The 18677-nt window shown below is 39.0% G+C and overlaps 2 protein-coding genes across 7 annotated transcripts in view; one reads left to right on the top strand and one right to left on the bottom strand.

Annotated features, from left to right (window-relative positions):
* Positions 1 to 12679, top strand: part of ERMP1 (endoplasmic reticulum metallopeptidase 1) — an 86169-nt gene extending 73490 nt beyond the window's left edge. Inside the window, exon 17 of one of the 3 annotated variants that reach the window (XR_001886635.1) lies at positions 11870 to 11954. Coding sequence is in view for 2 of the 3 variants with exons in the window: in XM_017877442.1 (XP_017732931.1) it covers positions 11870 to 11916 (47 nt within the window). In the remaining variant the exon portion in view is untranslated. Of the gene's footprint in view, positions 1 to 11869 lie in introns of all 3 variants that reach the window. The other 2 variants (XM_017877442.1, XM_017877440.1) reach the window with 2 other exon arrangements.
* RIC1 (RIC1 partner of RAB6A GEF complex) overlaps positions 2057 to 18677 on the bottom strand; it is a 147684-nt gene continuing 131063 nt past the window's right edge. For all 4 annotated transcript variants that reach the window (XM_017877436.1, XM_017877435.1, XM_017877438.1 and 1 more), the window contains 9 exons: positions 14202 to 14318; positions 12693 to 13421; positions 10990 to 11148; positions 10767 to 10903; positions 8404 to 8690; positions 7351 to 7542; positions 5846 to 6023; positions 5507 to 5695; positions 2057 to 4632 (listed from right to left, as the gene is read on the bottom strand). In XM_017877436.1, coding sequence (XP_017732925.1) covers positions 4344 to 4632; positions 5507 to 5695; positions 5846 to 6023; positions 7351 to 7542; positions 8404 to 8690; positions 10767 to 10903; positions 10990 to 11148; positions 12693 to 13421; positions 14202 to 14318 — 2277 coding nt within the window. In that variant the 3' untranslated portion in view covers positions 2057 to 4343. The remainder of the gene's footprint in view (positions 4633 to 5506; positions 5696 to 5845; positions 6024 to 7350; positions 7543 to 8403; positions 8691 to 10766; positions 10904 to 10989; positions 11149 to 12692; positions 13422 to 14201; positions 14319 to 18677) is intronic.

The following is an 18677-nucleotide window of genomic DNA, read 5'->3' as shown; positions in this document are numbered from 1 at the left end:
AAAGGGAACATCACACACCGGGTCCTATTGTGGGGAGGGGGTAAGGGGGAGGGATAGCATTAGGAGATATACCTAATGTAAATGATGAGTTAATGGGTACAGCACACCAACATGGCACATGTATACATATGCAACAAACCTGCATATTGTGCACATGTACCCTAGAACTTAAAAGTATAATAAAAAATTCTGAGCTCATTTATAATAAATTCAGTTTTTCAAAAAAAGAAACTCAATAAATGGAAAGACATCTCACGTTCATGGACTGGAAGATTTAATATGGCAATATTCTCCACATTGCTTTATGTCATGAATACAGCGCTTATGAAAATCCCAACTGCCTTTATTTTAGTATGGAAATTGACAAGCTGATCCTAAAATTCATATGGAAATACAAGAGACCTAGAATAGCCAAAACAGCCTAGAAAAACAAACTTAGGACTCCCACTTTCAAAATTTCCTGCAAAGCAATCAAGGCAATGTGGTATTGGCATAAGAAGATATTATAGATCTGCCTAATACAATTAAGAGTCTATAAATAAACCCATACATCTATAGCTGATTTTTGACAATGGGAAAAAAGTCTTTTCCATAAATGGTGCTCTGACAATTGAATAGCAACATGTTAGATGAAGTCAGATCTCTCTTTCATACCATATACGAAGATTAACACAAAACAGATCAAAGACCTAAATGTAGGAGATATAACTATAAAATTCTTAAAACTTAGTCATAAATATTCATAACCCTGGATTAGGCACAAGCAACCAAAGAAAAAATAAGTTGGACTTAAAATGAAAAACAGTGTTTAAAAGGACACTATCAAGAAAGTGAAATGATTGAGAGTCTGTGTGATTGTAATCACATGGTGACAACACTCAATCTAAATCAGACCTCTGTTGTATTCTCACCAATTTTTTTTTTTTTTAGCAGTATTTAATGGGTACATTTTAGAGTCTTCCATTTTGTGTGGAATTAGGGGAGCTTCAAATGCTGTAATTAACATTACTAAAAAAAAAAAAAAACTTGAATATTGAAACCTAAAAAAGTGGAAACCCCACAGAATGAAGAAATATTTGCAATTTATATGTACATAAGAGTAGTATCCAGAATATATAAAGAACTACAGCAGATCAACAATGAAATGACCTAATGAAACGGACATTTTTCTTCAAAAATAGACAAATGGCTAATAATCCTATGAGAAGATGTACATTAACCATTAGGTAAATGAAAATCTAAACTATGGTGAGATACTACTTCATATACAACTTGGATGGCTATAGCCAAAATAACAACATGTTTTGATGCCAAGAAGTGAGATAGAAAAGTCCATATACTGTATGTTTCCATTTACATGAAATGTCCATAATAGGCAAATCTGAAAGCATATTTAGGAAAATGGGAAAAAGTCAAAGTACTTTTTAATCCCACTTATTAGAATGACGCCTAAGTTCCTCTATACTTACATGTAAAATTTTGTTTGCTTGGTAGGTATCTTATGGTATACATAATTTTCTGTCATTCCTTCATTATATTTTGAACATTTTCCATGTCATCGACATGGGCTGTTTCCTCCAATATTTTATTGTCAGGCATCTAGGATGTTGCCAACTCTTGATGCTCTCATTCTAAATCTACATATAAATAAGTATTTTTTTATTTTATTTTTATTTATTTATTTATTTTGAGACAGAGTCTCACTGTCGCCCAGGCTGGGGTGCATAGGCCGGATCTCAGCTCAATGCAAGCTCCGCCTCTCGGGTTCACGCAATTCTCCTGCCTCAGCCTCCTGAGTAGCTGGGACTACAGGCGCCCGCCACCACACCCGGCTAATTTTTTGTATTTTTTAGTAGAGACGGGGCTTCACCGTGTTAGCCAGGATGGTCTCAATCTCCTGACCTCATGATCCGCCTGTCTCGGCCTCCCAAAGTGCTGGGATTACAGGCTTGAGCCACCGCGCCTGGCCTAAAGGAAAATTCTAAGAAGCAGAATTATATAATGAAAAGATGATTTTCGTGGCTTTTGTTAACCTGAGATGATGAATAAACCAAAGTTTGTGTAATGATTTTATTGCCCTTTATCAAGGGGAAAAAAATACACATTACAGAAATAGCAGCAACGTTAATTACAAGCAAAGGTTGATTTTATTCCCACACCCCAATGACTTCTTCTTTTGGTTTCAGCAAATAATTTATTAATAAATGCATCTAGTAAACCTCAAATAGTTATACCAAATATTTAAATTCATTGGCTAAAATTATGGCTTAAACAGTTGATACGTGAACCAAACAACACAACAAAATAAAATGGGTTTTAAAATTAAAGTATATAACAAATAAATTACCAAATTTTCTGTAAACCTGCCAACCTTCTTGCCTTGGGGCCTCCTATCTCTATTAGTTGTAAAAGAATATTGTATAAAAGAAAAGATTCATTCACGGCCTAACCCACAGGAATACAGTTAACTTACTGGTGCCCTGCTTTCAAGAATGTGAGATGAACTCAGCAGCACAGTGTTTTATTTCAGATACTTGAAAAGATCACAGCTCTTTATAATGGTAAATCATTTTTATTGACTGAATGTTCACACCAAACACAAAAGCAATGCTGGTTCTTCTCCTTAATGGACTAGGACAGGAGAAGAGAGTTCAGTTTAATTGCTTGCTGGGCTGCATGTACTCAATGCAAAACATTATCTTAAGATTCAGGGAAAGGTGGTTTGAAACAAAGACTTAAATAAAAATAGCACCAGAAGGACCAGGTACCAATAATCACATACTCCACCCATTTGGGAGTTTTATTTTGTGAAATATTATTGCACTTGTAATGTAAAAAGTAAATGATAGTAAATTACCCAACTCAGTAATTTTAAATACTTTGATGCATTCTGAACTAAGCAGTTTCAAAATGGTTTTGAGTTTCTCTTCAAAGGAAACCTGGCTAAGACAACTAAATCTAGCCATTTACTTTAAAAAGCAAGGAGAGAGGACCAAGTTTTGTTTCTAAACTACAATTGCACTATGAGAAAAGAGGCTGTTTTAGATAGTGGTACGAATTTGGTCCACATCAAATACATCGTTATTATAAAAATAAACAAGTTTGTTTTTTGTAAAAAATAACATTGCATTCCTTGTTCAAATTGCACAGTACAAACAAGCTGTCTTAATACTGTTATAAGGTAATTAGAATTACATACAGTGGATGGGTGTTTAATCTAAAGCAATTAAGGAGTATGCAGTTGTTTTCATAATGTATGAAAACAAATTTAAGTCATTTCTCGAAGTACATAAAATATTTTAAGTTTACAATGAATGCATTCTTTACACACTAATTCTTAGTAGCTGTGATAATACAGGATTCAGCAGTCTATTTACATAGAAGTCCATCTTTATTCAATTTACAAAAGCAATAAATAAGAAACTACGTTAATTTGCACAAAACCTGCTGCATTTCACGATCAGTGTGACCATTTCTGTTACTTCATGACCAAGCCAATAAACCTGTCTTCCTCAGTTTTGCAGAGGAGCAAGCCCTGTCTTTGTATGTGTAGACATGCAGAATCCAGCATTAAAACCTTACAAATTATAATACAAGTCCTAAAAATATGAACAGTGCCTTTGAGTATATTTACACAAGAGTATTCACAAAAAGATACTGTTCTTTAATACAAAATAGTTTAGTGGTATCTAACAGCATAATTGAGAAGAACCCCCCTCAGACCTCTGCCCACATTGATCTAATGGAAATCAAGCTTGCTAAAACAAGCACATTAACTCACAGGTAAATAGCTTCCATCAATTCTGGACTGGGACTTAACTGGCTAGTAAAGCCAAGGAGAATGTTTCCATCACACTGGCACATATTGTGCCCCAGGGTAGGTATCTATTAAGGAGTCCAGCTCTATCCAAGGGAGCAAACAGGTAGCTCAAGTACCTGATAAACTACAGCAAGCACCTTAGCATTTATTTTTTAAAAAGCAGTCTGGACATAATGCAGAACCGGGAAACATGAGAAGATGTAAGTAGTGAAAAAGTAAGCTCACCTGGGGCAAAACAATTCCTGTGGTTGAAAAGCTACCAACCTTTGAGTAAAACCAAAATATTCTCATGTATATCTGTACAATACTTTTCACTGCAGCTTAAAATTTTTTATGAAAGATGCTTTATATCACATTTTATGGAGTCAAAAGATTTCTTAGACAAGAATTAGTTAAAATCTAGTAATACTTACCAAAGAGTCTCTGAACTGAGTTCTCCTGTTAAATCATCGAACTGTGTTACAACGTACTGAGTTGCACGCTGCTGCTAATACTGCCCCTTTGTGATGGAACCTCACTGTTGTTAGGACACAGAACAGTCGTAAGTCCCATCCTGAAAAGGTTCTTCCTCCTCTGCTTGGGCTGTGTCCTCCTCTTTCCGGCTGACCATACTGCTGCTTCCAGCTTCTCCCTGGGGGATGCTTCCATGGCTGGAGGAGCCCCTGCTCTCCTCTGCCCGGGGGCTAGTCTGTTCAGGAGTCTTACCCACAGTTATTGGCTGGAAGGCATCTGGCTGGACCTGCTCTTCTGTTATCTCACTGAGCTTCTGCAGTTGTGGCTTAATGATGTTTAAAAATGGCTTATATCCAGGACTACGTAGAGAAAAAAAACATTAGCTCATCTGCCATAATTCAAAAGGTTTGGTAGAATGTTACAGGTGAACTTCTACTAAACATTGATATGATAAGGACAATGATAGATTAGGAGGGGAGACAGGAGGCAAAGAAGGTAGGGAGGAAGGGCTTCTTGGGTGTCCTGCCCAGCAGAGGGGGTTACACATTGCATAAGCCCGAGGCTTAAGTTTCTAAGCACTAGGGGCCAAGGCTGATGTTTTAGAACCAGTATTACAACTAAAAATTGTATTTTACAATTGAAAGGCCAACAGGAAATTAGACTTGAAAAAGGACCTTCAGACAACATTTAACCTAAAGGCATTTGGCAATTAAGGAAAATCAGATCCAAGTAAGGTAATTAACTAGCTCTGAGTATACACATAACTGGTAATAAAGACAGGGCTAGAGTCCAAGGCTCTTACCTGCCACCACAACTCTAATTTGGATTTGCTTGTAACTATCATGGAATGTTAAATTCACATGGACCTTAACTTTGAATCTTTTCAAGTAGATATTTTTAGACTATTGCTTTCACTTCCACAGGGCTGCAAATCTGAAGTTCCAGTTTAATTCCAAGCTCATTTGCACTGCATCAATCTTAAGTCAGTGGTACGCATTCATACTATAAATTATACACTGACCAACAGTGTAACTTTATTTGATGGATATTCATTTAAATAGCTGAGTATAGAATGATTATTAAAGAAAGTAGCTTAAAAATGAACATATAATAAGTAATATATAATAAATCAATAAAATCTAATACATGAACCATAACTAAGCCTTAATGTGAAAGGACAGGATTGACCAAAAGACGTGGAAGGACACCAATCCTAAGGAAAGCAGCACTTACCAGTCTGTGGAGGCCCATCGGTCTACTGCATGGAGCCCTGTCTTTATGTTCTGTAACATCTCTCCATCTACCTCTGAAGACTGTGTAATAACCAAAATCTGATTGATTATTGAAGATTCTCTAAGAATCAGGCCTATAACAATGCACCAGTCCAGGCACCCTGCCTCCATGAAAATGTGTAGCAAATATCTAAATATAAGCAGAAACAAAATGATTTATGCTAAGCAGGATCTATAAGATGTACAGAAGTGCAATGATTCTTAGGAAAGTAGACCCATACCTATTTCCCCAAATACTCTGAGTAGGCATTCTGTGATTTCAAATAGCCAAGAAACTCACCGAAGCTGGACCTGGGATTTATGAGGCCCTTTACTGGCCAACTCCATGGAAATGTGCTCCAGCTCTGACTGAGTTAAACTGAGCGTAGAGAAATTTTCATCCACCATCGTCCAGTCTCCATCCACCATGGAGCTACTTTCAGTCAAGTCTGTGGCTGAACCAATACTGCATTCATCACCTGATGAAGAATTGCCAAAAGTTACAAACCAGCTTCTTGGAGAAAAAATGTTTTCCTTTAATTTTAAATATTAGCTGTTCCTCGGATGTTGATTTCTCAGACTCTTGAAACTAAAACATGAAATCCATGGCTAAAATTACCATGTGAACATAGAAGATATTTAAAGAAAGAATTAGATAACCAGACATTATGTACCGTTAGATGGAAAAATATACTACCACCACCTATGAAGCAGTCTTCCCCAGCTCCCTCAGCAAAATCTAGCTAGAATTTGACAAAGTCTTTACATTCAGCTACTAATTTACAGGAAATACAGAGGAAACTGTTCAACTAAACCATGAAGATATAATAAGCAAAATCATTATTGTGAGAAAATCCACAAAATCAAATTTCTTCCAGGAATAAACTGCAAGGAAGGGAAAAGGAGATGGTGGGGGAACATCCACTTGAGAATTAAGAACACAACCACAATATGTGAACCTTATTTAAATCTTAACCTATACAAAATTTTGATGTTTATGAAAATTAGAAATCTGAATACTTATTGGATATTTGATGGTATCAAGGAATTATCAGTTTTTTATAGGGATAATGGTATTTTGGTCATAATTCTTCACGAGTCCTTGTAGGAAAAATACTAAAATATTTATAGCTAATACGTCATGGATTTTCTTCAGTTAATACAAGAGGGGGGAGGTACACCAAACAAATGTGGCCATTAGTGATGTAAGCTGAGTGACGGCCACATGGGGGAAGGAGGGGAACCCCACTATATTATACCTGATATAAATGATGAATTGAGGGGTGCTGATGAGTTGATGGGTGCAGCACACCAACATGGCACAAGTATACATATGTAACAAACCTGCACGTTATGCACATGTACCCTAGAACTTAAAGTATAAAAAAAAAAACCTTCTCATATATTCCAAAAGAAAAAGAAATAAAAAAGATAAAAATGATAATGGAGTAAAATTTTTTATGATCCACATCTAATTATGATAAAAATGGAATTCTTTATATGAGGATAACACATTTTGCTTGCTTGGAGCTCAAAGTGTTTCCTTATCATCAAAACTGATTTACAAAGATTCATCTATTAATGTTGATCTGTACTATTTATTTTGTTCACGTAAAATAAATATGGCAAAGTACAGTCAAGGCCAATTTGGCCTTGTTCTACAAACTGTCTACCTCTCCAGTGGATACAAATGGTTAATCCTCCATCACGACAGAAAAAGAGTGAAGGTCTATCTCTGAAGTGCTATAGCACATAAACTTTCTTCAAAGGAACTGAAGAATAGCCAAGACTTAAAATGACATTTACCTTTATTAGATAAAGGTGACAAGAAGGCATCTTGCATTTGTGGTCCATGGGATGAAGCTGTGTCTATCTCATGATGGGTGGGGCCAATGTTGGTGAGCCAGCTCTGACTTCGCTGGATGTTGGAGATGCCAGCATCCATCTCAAGGTTTAAAAATGGGTCAGCTGATTGAGACTTTAACAGCTGCTCTCCCACTGCAGAGTGGGTCCGAAAACAAAAAACGGAGGAAGAAATTCAAGATGCACGCACTGACATTTTCAGTTCAGCTCTTTTAGCTTCCCCCATGTGCCTACCCAATAAGAACAGTTTAAAGGCAATTACTGTCTTACACTGTATCAGCCACCCCAAAACTAGAGACGTGGGATTGTGTAACAATGGACTGACCATACAATGCCACCTAACAGTTATATCATCGTATCTCTTACTGGAGCTTGGCAAAACTTTATTATGTTATGTTATGTTGATCTTCTAAGTGATTTGCTTTGGCTCTTCAGATAACATGAAGTTTCTAAATGCCAAAGTTAAAAGTTTTGGTTTCAATATTCATAAATAATAATAATTAGAATAGTCTTCATAAAAGACCTGAATTTAAAAACTTTAAACTTTTCTTTCACCAAATATACACGTTTAGTTTGTCCTCTCCTACTTTAGAAGGTGGCCTTTACTGTTCCCTTCGAGTGAGTTCTGTCAGCTTATTTTGAGGTCCATGTCAGCTTATTTTGAGGTCCATGTCTGTCTGATTCCAGAACTCCTTCCCACAATAACATAAGCATGATAGCTTTTATATTCAGGCAGTTCTCAACTTCTTTATAATCCAAGAATGATTAGATTTTTGAATTAGACTTCAGCGTCACAAAACTTAGACATAGGTTCTACTTTATTTACATCCTTGGTCAAATAGTTGGCATTCCAACTCATGTACAAAAAGTTGGCTTTTATCCACTCCTAAGTTTGGAATGAAAGTAATTCCTTGAATATCAACTAACAGCAAAATGTGTAAATACATGGAGTAAAATACAATTCTCCTTGTACAAGTGACATGAAGTCTACATTACCAGTTCGGTATTTTCCATTTTTGAAAGGAGAACTGATAGAAGAGGCTGGGATGATTGGAAGTGGCCACAGGAAATCTTTATGGAGTCTCTTCAGGGCTATTACAAAGTTGTCTACCCGGGCAGCTCGGGTACGTTCCTTGCACAGCCAACTAATTAGTTCAAAGCCCAGCTGGGCTGCAAAGCAGCCAAGGTCCTTTAACCTCACATCTTCTAAGAGGCGCCGAGCATGTCTCCAGAGCATCATGTCAATATACATGTTCTCAGCACAGTCACTGTCTTTGCTCCATCTGTAAGTGGAAACACAAGAAAGCTACAGAATAATCTTTACTGGAGGATTTCACATACTTATTACGCAGAGGTACTGATAAAGCTGACAAGGAGATAAGAGATCCAAGATCTAATTCTGATTGACAATGATGATAAAGTATCAGCGCTTCTCCTCTGTGTTACACCACAACCCTCGGAACACAGTAGGCTCTTTAAGACACATCTGTAGAATGAATACAGGGAACAGGAAAAGGGGGATGGAAGAAGTCAGACTAGGAAGCAGGTGACAGGTGAGTGACAGAAAGACAGCAAACCTATGCTGTATTTGAAAAGCCCAAAGAAAAGAGGGAAGGAGAGCACATCAAAGAAACTAAGGATAGAGAGGCAAAGTGAAATTAAATTTCTCAGTGTGAGTCATGCAGACATGAAAAGAAAACCAATTTTTTTTCTTAAATGACAGGTTTCACAATGTCACCCAGTCTGGACTGCAGTGGTACGATCATAGCTCACTGCAACCTCAAACTCCTGGGTTCAAGCTATCTTCCCCACCTCAGCCTCCCAAGTAGCTGAGACTACAGGTACAATTCATTTGGCTCCCCCATTGTTTAATAACTTCTCTAATCAATAGGTTACAGGAGAGTCAAATGCATTAGCACTAAATTTTTATTTTTATTTTTTATCAAAAAGTATAATTAGAAGGACAGGTAAAATTACTGACTTTAAGAAGGCTTTTGGATTACCTACAGATTTATCTATCTTCCTTTTTACTTTGGTCCTCTATCATCAGAGGTAATTTAAAAGTCTTTTGCATTTTCAAATCAAAACCACAATGCGATGCCACCTTACTCCTGCAAAATGACTATAATCAAAAAACAGTAGATGTTGGCATGGATGTGGCAATTAGGGAACACGTCTACACTGCTGGTGGGAATGTAAACTAGTAAAACTGCTATGGAAAACAGGGTGGAGATTCCTTAAAGAACTAAAAGTAGAACTACCATTTGATTCAGCAATCCCACTACTGGGGATCTACCCAGAGGAAAAGGCGGCATTATTCAAAAAAGATACTTGCACACGCATGTTTACAGCAGCACAATTCACAACTGCAAAATTGTGGAACCAACCCAAATGCCCATCAATCAACGAGTGGATAAAGAAACTGTCGTACATACGTATATATGGAACACTACTCAGCCATAAAAAGGAAGGAATTAACAGCATTTGCAATGACCTGATGAAACTGGAGAGTATTATTCTAAGTGAAGTAACTCAGGAATGGAAAACCAAACATTGTATGTTCTCACTGATATGTGGGAGCTAAACTATGAGGACACAAAGGCATAAGAATGATACAATGGACTTTGGGGACTTGTGGGAAAGGCTGGGACTGGGGCGAGGGATAAAAGACAACAAATATGGTACAGTGTATACTGTTCGGGTGATGGGTGCACCAAAATCTCACAAATCACCACTAAACAACTTACTAATGTAACCAAATACCACCTGGACCCCAGTAACTTACGGGGAAAAAAAAAGTCTGTGGCATTTGGCCAGGTAGGGTGGCTCACGCTTGTAATTCCGGCCTTTTGGGAAGTAGAGGCAGGCAGATCCTTGAGGCCAGGAGCTTGAGACTAGCCTGGACAACATGGTGAAACCCCATCTCTACTAAAAATACGAACATTAGCCGGGTGTGGTAGCACATACCTGTAATCCCAGCTATTCGGGTGGCTGAGGCAAGAGAATCCCTTGAACCTGTGAGGCGGAGGTTGCAGTGAGCTGAGATGGTGCCACTGCATTCCAGCCTGGGTGACAGAGTGAGACTCTGTCTTAAACAAACAAAAGTTTGTTACATTCAGAACAGGTACATCAAGATCTATTCCAGAAAAAGGGGCAGAAACTATTCAAAGGGTACTAAAGTGAACTTGGGAGGAAGAAAAAAGGGAAGCATTCTGTGTGGTCTCTGCTTTTTGGGAATGGAAAAATAAACTGCAACTGGATTAAATAGTTGTTTCCATTAAGACCTAATTTTGTAAATGTCTTGAAATGCAATGTGTCATGAATGCCCAAAAAGCAGTAATGGCTCTTTATTATTTTACCTTTTTCCAGAGGGACCAGATGGCATGCTTAGTGTTTTCTGTAAACTGAATTTACTCGGAGGAACATTTTCAGCTGACTGGGATAAACTGATGCTTCGATTCCTGAAGAACTCAAATCCACCACTTGAACTGGGTTCCTAGGATTACACACAATATGCAGTACCATTACAGAAAGATGCCACATGGGTGTATGGTCTAGAGATGTATAACTTTTCCAACTAACCTGAGCTGTGGGTGTGGATGGAGGTGTCTCAGATTCTCCAGAGCCAATGGCTTTAAGAAATCGAATCATGTGTCGACAGAGGTCCCACTTGCCTTGTTCTAGTGCTGTGTTGAATAGAAGGGTAGCATGTTGCCTACTTACTGCAGGGACTTCCATATTCTATAAAAAACAACCAGGACAGCATTCTTTTTATACTACACAATTTGGGAAGATATGAGCAATTCTTTATCTCCAGCTTTCTACACTCCAAGAATGTAGTCACACCACCACAGGGGGTTAGTTTAATAGCAAGATTAAAAAGTACCGTACAAGGAAAAGCGAGACAAGTACTCTTCTGGTGCATGTAAACTGTAATTTATTAAACTCCCACTACATGCCAGATACCGTACATATACTTTAATTCATTATTTCATTTATTTCTCCCAGTGACTCTGCAGATAGACATATCATTTGTATTTTACAAGTGAAGAAACTCAGTTAAGTAAATTGTTGAAGATCAGCAGAAAAGGAAGAGAAAAAAGGGAGGTTTGCCCGACTCCAAAAAAGGTCAGGTCTGTCACCTGTTGTAGAGTTTTCTGAGGATGTAACTAAAATCTTTGCTTTGGGCAATAGCTAGTAGTAAGGTCCTGCTGCACATTCAGAATCCTCCATTTTTCTTTCACAAATTTAACCTGCCTATCTTGGTCTTCATGGAAAGGTGCCTAATATACAACTTTAATTGTAGTTATTATCTGTCAATCCATAGCAACTTAGGAATTCTGCTGCAGAAAAAATTACATTGTCAGGGAGATCAGTGAAGTTACAGGGAGTGACCCAGAACCAAAAAAATAGCTGCATTTATTTTGATTCTGTTTTTAAAACCCTATGTATTTTTCTTTAGGGATAGCCATGGATCATACTTCAAGGCCACCCGGCCTCTGCCTCTGAGTGTCTCTTCTGGTTTCAGTCCGTTGTCGTGAAGCAAAGAAGCTGACGGGAAATCTGCTTCAGGCAGAGATTCAAACCAGGTTTATGGTTAGTTTCTTATATCAATGAAAACAACTTTGCAGTAACTGGAAAGAATCTTTAAGTGTAGCCTATCAAATAACCAACTGTCAAGCCCTTTTGTCAAATACCTAATAAATTGTCAGGAGTTGCAAAGAAACCATTATTTTGAGAAAACCTGTGTGCTCTGAGGGTCTTTGCTGTGGCAGGCCTGAGCCTTCTCGGCGTGCTCTGGGGAGACTAGCTCAAGGTGCTCTGTTATGACCATGCTCTAAGTAAGTTTCCCCTCAGCAACCCACACTAAAAGGAAAGAAATCTACTGTTGTGGGAAGCTCAAACTCACTAATATCCCAAATAATACTTTCTTTGCTATGTTTCTTATGTAATATTTCAATAATCTTATGTAGTATTTCTTTCATGTTCTTATTATATGTATTCTAATACATATATTAAATTTCTTCAATATTATTAAATATTCAAAATACTACTCTGAACTCATTACTCTGCTTAGGCTTATTTATGTACAAACAGGAAAAAATATCTCTGCAATGTTACTTTATGACATTCAAAGGAATCTGAATTCTTCCAAATTAAAGATATACACAGAAAATCTGACTATGAATTCCTTAAACACAATCATGGTGCCAAAACAGGACATTTATATTTTTCTAAGTTTAAGCTCATTAATTCTTGCCCCTTTATAAATACAGAATTGTTACCTGTAAGATAATAAGGTAAGAGGCAGCTGTGTCCAAATCCTGAGCCATCAAACATTCCTCAAACAAGTCCTTAGGGTTTCCAACAGCTGCAAAAAGGTAATTCCACAGGGCATATTCAGTCTTCCTGGCACAATGGACAACTGTCTGCAGGAAGAGGGGGAACTCGGTGATAAATTTTGCCACAGTGGGAAGCAGAGGGTCGGGAATGGGCTCCCGTGAGGTAGCTTCTTCTTCCAGTACTTCATGGAGCATGAGCTCCAGCACATGAGGGAAGTAAGGTAATGTGGCACAGGACTGGGCCAAGAGCAAGGCTTGCTCCCCAAGGTTTCTGACCAGAAGTTGTCGTAGAATGTGGTGGAGGTAGATCTGGGAGGTTCTCTCCACAACACAGAAAGGGAAGAGCACCTCCAGCTGTTCTCTAGCATTGTTCCGAGTATACAAAGAATCATATAGCAAAGTGTCATTGACAGCACCAAGGACTAAAGCATCTTCAAACAGAACAGCTAGCGGGTAAATGTTGATGTGGAAAGGCAGCATGATCCGCTGGGACAAGAAGGAATGGGGCTTGCGGTGATCCCTAGGAAAGAGAGGGAGCCAAACTTTCATCCCTGCACCACCACAGCTCAGCCAGAGGGCCTCCAGAAGGTGACGTTTCTGTTTATTTGCTCGACACGTTGTCCAGACACTTTCAACAGACTGGGCTAGTACAACAGGAGGACAGAATGGCAGCTGGAGAAGGAGAGACAAGAATCAAGTTGTTTTCCTATTACATTTGCAGGTTCTTAAGTTCCTAGGTACTAGTTTACTAAGTCTTTCAAATGATAGTATAGTATCTATCTTTTTGGGAAAAGCAAGGGGATCTATTTAGAGTTAATAAAAGTATCCTGGCCTCTTGAAGTATATACACTTAAATCTAAAAACAAAACACCCCATGAACTTCACCAGTCTATCCCTATATATTTTTTTGAGATGGAGTCTTGCTCTGTTGCCCAGGCTGGAGCTCAGTGGCGCGATCTAGGCTCACTGCAAGCTCCGCCTCCCGGGTTCACAGCATTCTCCTGCCTCAGCCTCCCGAGTACAGGACTACAGGCGCCCGCCACCTCACCTGGCTAATTTTTTGTATTTTTAGTAGAGACGGGGTTTCACCATATTAGCTAGGATGGTCTCGATCTCCTGACCTCATGATCTGCCTGCCTCGGCCTCCCAAAGAGCTGGGATGACAGGCATGAGGCACCACGCCCGGCCTCTATCCCTTTTTTTTCCCCATTAGAATTCGCAATGAATGATGCCTAAGCAGTAACATATGGAGTATGGAACATTTCATGATCATTTTGGGACCTTATCCTCCAGTCAGTCAGTCTTATACCCAGAGGCTTAAGACTAATTTTATGGACTTACAATTTCTCGTTTCCAAATCATAAAATACTCTTCTCCTAAATTCTTTAATTCCTTCATCCTTATCTCATACCTTCTTAATGTCTGAAAAGAAATGACTTGCACTTTACTCACAAGTTTCCTTTGGTTAGGGTTACTGTCCTTCTCCCGGATCTGTGGGCCTGACCTGTCCCTCTGCATCATGATGAGCTGTCCTGCCAGGTTTAACATAATGCTCTCTGCACCACGAGCCTGAAATTTAAGAAAAAGCAGCTAAATTCATACTCCTGTATCAGTATGCTTTCCGCATCTCCCCCCAATCCATAAGGTTTATAGATGAAACAACACAATGTTTATTGAGGTTGTATTATGTATAGCCATTCTGCTAGGCTCTGTGGGAATACAAAGAGCTTTCTGGCTAGGATGGTACAAAGCCTAACACATAATGCAATTAATGAACAACCCCAGTGACATAAGATTGAGGGCAGAGTTGAATTATCCTGAAAAAACTAAGAGAACTTTAGAAGTTTATCAAAATGAGAGATCACTTCAGTGATCTAGCTGCCATAACTACAGGAAATTTAAAAGGATGCAGTGGAATCTGACAGATGAGGAAGACATACACAAGTGGGAGAGTAAGGGTTGGTAGAAGTGTGTAATGAAAACGAAGACAGGGAACTACCGGGAAAGTGAGAACAGTCTGGCTAGACTAGGGACATTATGAGAACAAAGCTGGATGGTAACAGACCTTCAAGGAGGATTTAGAAAGCCAGGTAAAAGAGCAGCAGGAAAGAAGCCACTACTTATGGCTCTTGATTAAGACAGTTATTTAAAAAATCAGAGTTAATCAGGATAGGTTACTCAGGAGAGGCAAATTTCATGGGTGTTGACTTCAGAAATGGGGAAATAGTCTGCCTTTTATTATGAAAATTTCAGTCAAACCTCAGAGAGCCTAGTATAATGATTTCCTATTGAGCCCTATCACCCAACTTAAACCATTATGCACATTAAATTTTGAGCAGCCCTGTTTTAAAAGGAATCTCAGGTATCAAGTCATTTCCACCTGTAAAGAGGAAGGAAAATTTTGGTTAAAAAAAATAGAACTTACTGCTATCCTAGACATGAAAGGTAGAAAAAGAGAAGAACCATAGATGATTTCCAGGTTAGCGGAGGTGCTGGAGAAGTTGAAGTTATTATCACTGATAGAAGGTAGGAAGAGAAATTAGGGAAGGGAAAACAAAAGACTTTCCCTTTTCTTTTGGCTCATTTAATTTGAAAAAAAAACAAAAAAACAAAAACCTTAAGACTTCCAGGTAAAAATGTGAGCAATGACTAAATCAGAGATGACTGTACCAGTGTCAGAAGCTTAAAGGTGAGGCTGGGCCAGGCCTGGCACAGTGGCTCACGCCTGTAATCCCAGCACTCTGGGAGGCCAAGGCGGGTGGATCACGAGGTCAGGAGTTTGAGACCAGCCTGGCCAACATGGTGAAACCCTGTCTCTACTAAAAATACAAAATAAGCCAGGCATGGTGGCAGGCGCCTGTAATCCCAGCTACTCAGAAGGCTGAGGCAGAAGAATCACTTGAACCTGGGAGGCGGAGGTTGCAGTGAGCCAAGATCGCGCCACTGCACTCTAGCCTGGGTGACAAAGCAAGACTCCATCTCAAAAAAAAAAAAAAAAAGGTGAAGCTGGTAAACGAAGGAGACAGATGTTTCTCAGGCACAGTAGCCAGGGAAAAAAGAGCAGCAGGCCATCACCTGAGCTTTTGGAAAACAAAAGAGAAATAGGGAAGCACAATGCTATATATGCTATATAAACAGAAGGAAAGAATTTCAGGGAGGAAAGAATGACTATTCAAAACTTGTGAGATTGTGTCCCAGTCTTTGCTGCATGCTGGCTGGATTAATTTAAGCTGCCAATATCATTTAGGGTTCATCAAGAAAACAACAGCCACCCTATATATTCTAGTTGCAAAATACTTGGCTATACAAACTACTCTTGCTTACTGCTTTCAGATTCTACAGGGAATTGTGTATAAAGAAATGACTAAATAAAAAAATTGGGTATCTATCCAGAAAGTAATTTGGAGGTATGAGAAGCGAACATGGAATTTAGGTGTGTGGGAACTAGAAAAGTCAGACACCTAGATAACAGTAAAATGTAGCTAGATAGCAGAGGGAAAAAAAAAAAAGACACAAACACCTGCAGCAAAACAGCATGACTGGGATTGGCATACACTAAAACACTTCAAAAGACCTTAAAGGCATTTACTGTAATTCACCACAATATGAGTAATATTTATAATGACTACCTTAAGTTTTAAGATGGCAGATTTCACCACATTTCATACTAATTCATTAAAAAAGTACAATTCTCTTTTCTTCAGTGAGTAGGTATTATCAGTATCCGATCTTAGCATTCAACATTTTCTGATAATGTTAAAGAAGACTGCAACAGCACTCTCAGGCAACTTTAATAAAGCTTTCAGAAAAAAGCAAGGGCTACCTGTATGCTCAAAATCCTAAATTTGAAGGAACCCCAAACTCCATCTCTTACCCTAAAAAAATCCCTGGCAGTTGATTATCCATGAGAATTTCAGTAGCCAGGAGCTCACTCTCATGGAGAGACTATCTTGCTGTTGAAGAGTTTTCACTGTTACTACTATTTTTTTTTTTTAACTTTAGTATTAAATCAAAACTTACTTTGCTCTAGCATTCTTTGTTTTCCCTCTATGGTAATCAGTCAATTTTAACTTCTTAATCTGCTCTAGCCAAATTAAGCACCTTCTCTTTGTGAAAGGTCTTCTCTAAATATGGTATTCAGTACTACTGATGCCACTGGTTGCCTACTCTATCTGGGATATATGAGTCCTATTTTAAATATGAAAACTTTAAATATGATTAAAAGTAGGGAGAATAGTATAATGAACTTCCACACTGCCATTATCCAGATTCACAATTATCAAGATTTTGCCTTATGTGCTCCATCCATCCCTTATTTTTTTTTTTCAGTTTTGTCAGAGTATTTTTCAAGTAAGATATGCTACCCATTTTACTTCTATATGTTTAATATGCATTCCTAAAATATATGGGCATCTGCTTACATAGCCACAATGCTAGTATCACATCCAATAAAATTTACAATTATTCCCTACTTTCTCTCCCCATTAGTATTTAAATATCCCTAATTGTTTCAACAGTGTCTTTTCATAGCTTGTCTGAATGAAGACACAAATGAGCTTACTGACTTGGTTCTGTAGGGTAGTGATTATCACATTTGCCTCACAAATGAGTTTTATCCACTGCATTTGGTTTTTATGGGTTCAAAATCTTATTTAATCTAGAAGATGTGCTTCTTTTTCCCCCACGTTAGTGACTTGTAGCTGTCCAACAGAATGTCTCGTATTCTGCTTCCTTGTGGTAGGGAAGATGACTCTGTACACTTGATTTGATTCGGGTTCAAGATTTCTGGCAATAATTCTTGTGAACTTCATGCTTTATCACCTCAAGAAGCATACCACACCTGGTTTTCCCATTTTTAGTGATGCTAAGATTGATTAGTTCCTCAGGACTGCAAAATGATTTTTAAATTGTCACAGCTTTTTTCACACCTTTTATCTAAACTTCTATAAAACAGTATATTCCCTTATCAACTAGGACTAACTGGTTACCATTAAATATGATTTGTAGAGGAAATGGGAACTATATTTTAAAGGAGAAAACCAATTTTACCTTGAGAAGGGAGACCAAGGCCGAGCACGGTCACTCACGCCTATAATCCCAGCACTTTGGGAGGCCGAGGTAAGCGGATCATGAGGTCAAGAGATTGAGACGATCCTGGCCAACATGGTGAATCCCTGTCTCTACTAAATATACAAAAATTAGCTGGGCGTGGTGGCGCACACCTGTAGTCCCAGCTACTTGGGAGGCCGAGGCAGGAGAATCACTTGAATGTGGGAGGCAGAGGTTGCAGTAAGCTGAGATTGCGCCACTGCACTCCAGCCTGGCGACAGAGTGAGACTCTGTCTCAAAAAAAGAAAAAAGGGGGGCGGAGCAAGATGGCCAAATAGGAACAGCTCGTCTCCAACTCCCGGCGCGAACGACACAGAAGACCGGTGATTTCTGCATTTTCAACTGAGGTACTGGGGTCATCTCACTGGGGAGTGCCGGACAATCGGTGCTGGTCAGCTGCTGCAGCCTGACCAGCGAGAGCTGAAGCAGGGCGAGGCATCGCCTCACCTGGGAAGCACAAGGGGGAAGGGAATCCCTTTTCCTAGCCAGGCGAACTGAGACACACAACACCTGGAAAATCGGGTAATTCCCACCCCAATACTGTGCTTTAAGCAAACGGGCACACCAGGAGATTATAATAACCACACCTGGCTGGGAGGGTCCCACAACCACGGAGCCTCCCTCATTGCTAGCAAAGCAGTCTGTGATCTAACCGCAAGGCAGCAGTGAGGCTGGGGGAGGGGCGCCCGCCATTGCTGAGGCTTAAGTAGGTAAACAAAGCCGCTGGGAAGCTCGAACTGGGTGGAGCTCACAGCAGCTCAAGGAAACCTGCCTGTCTCTGTAGACTCCACCTCTGGGGACAGGGCACAGCTAAAAAAC

This window comes from Rhinopithecus bieti, unplaced genomic scaffold, assembly GCF_001698545.2.
Source record: "Rhinopithecus bieti isolate Rb0 unplaced genomic scaffold, ASM169854v2 scaffold_10657, whole genome shotgun sequence".
Classification (NCBI taxonomy): Eukaryota; Metazoa; Chordata; class Mammalia; order Primates; family Cercopithecidae; genus Rhinopithecus; species Rhinopithecus bieti.
The sequence above is the reverse complement of the archived record's forward strand: the minus strand, read 5'-3'. Positions and strand labels throughout refer to the sequence as shown.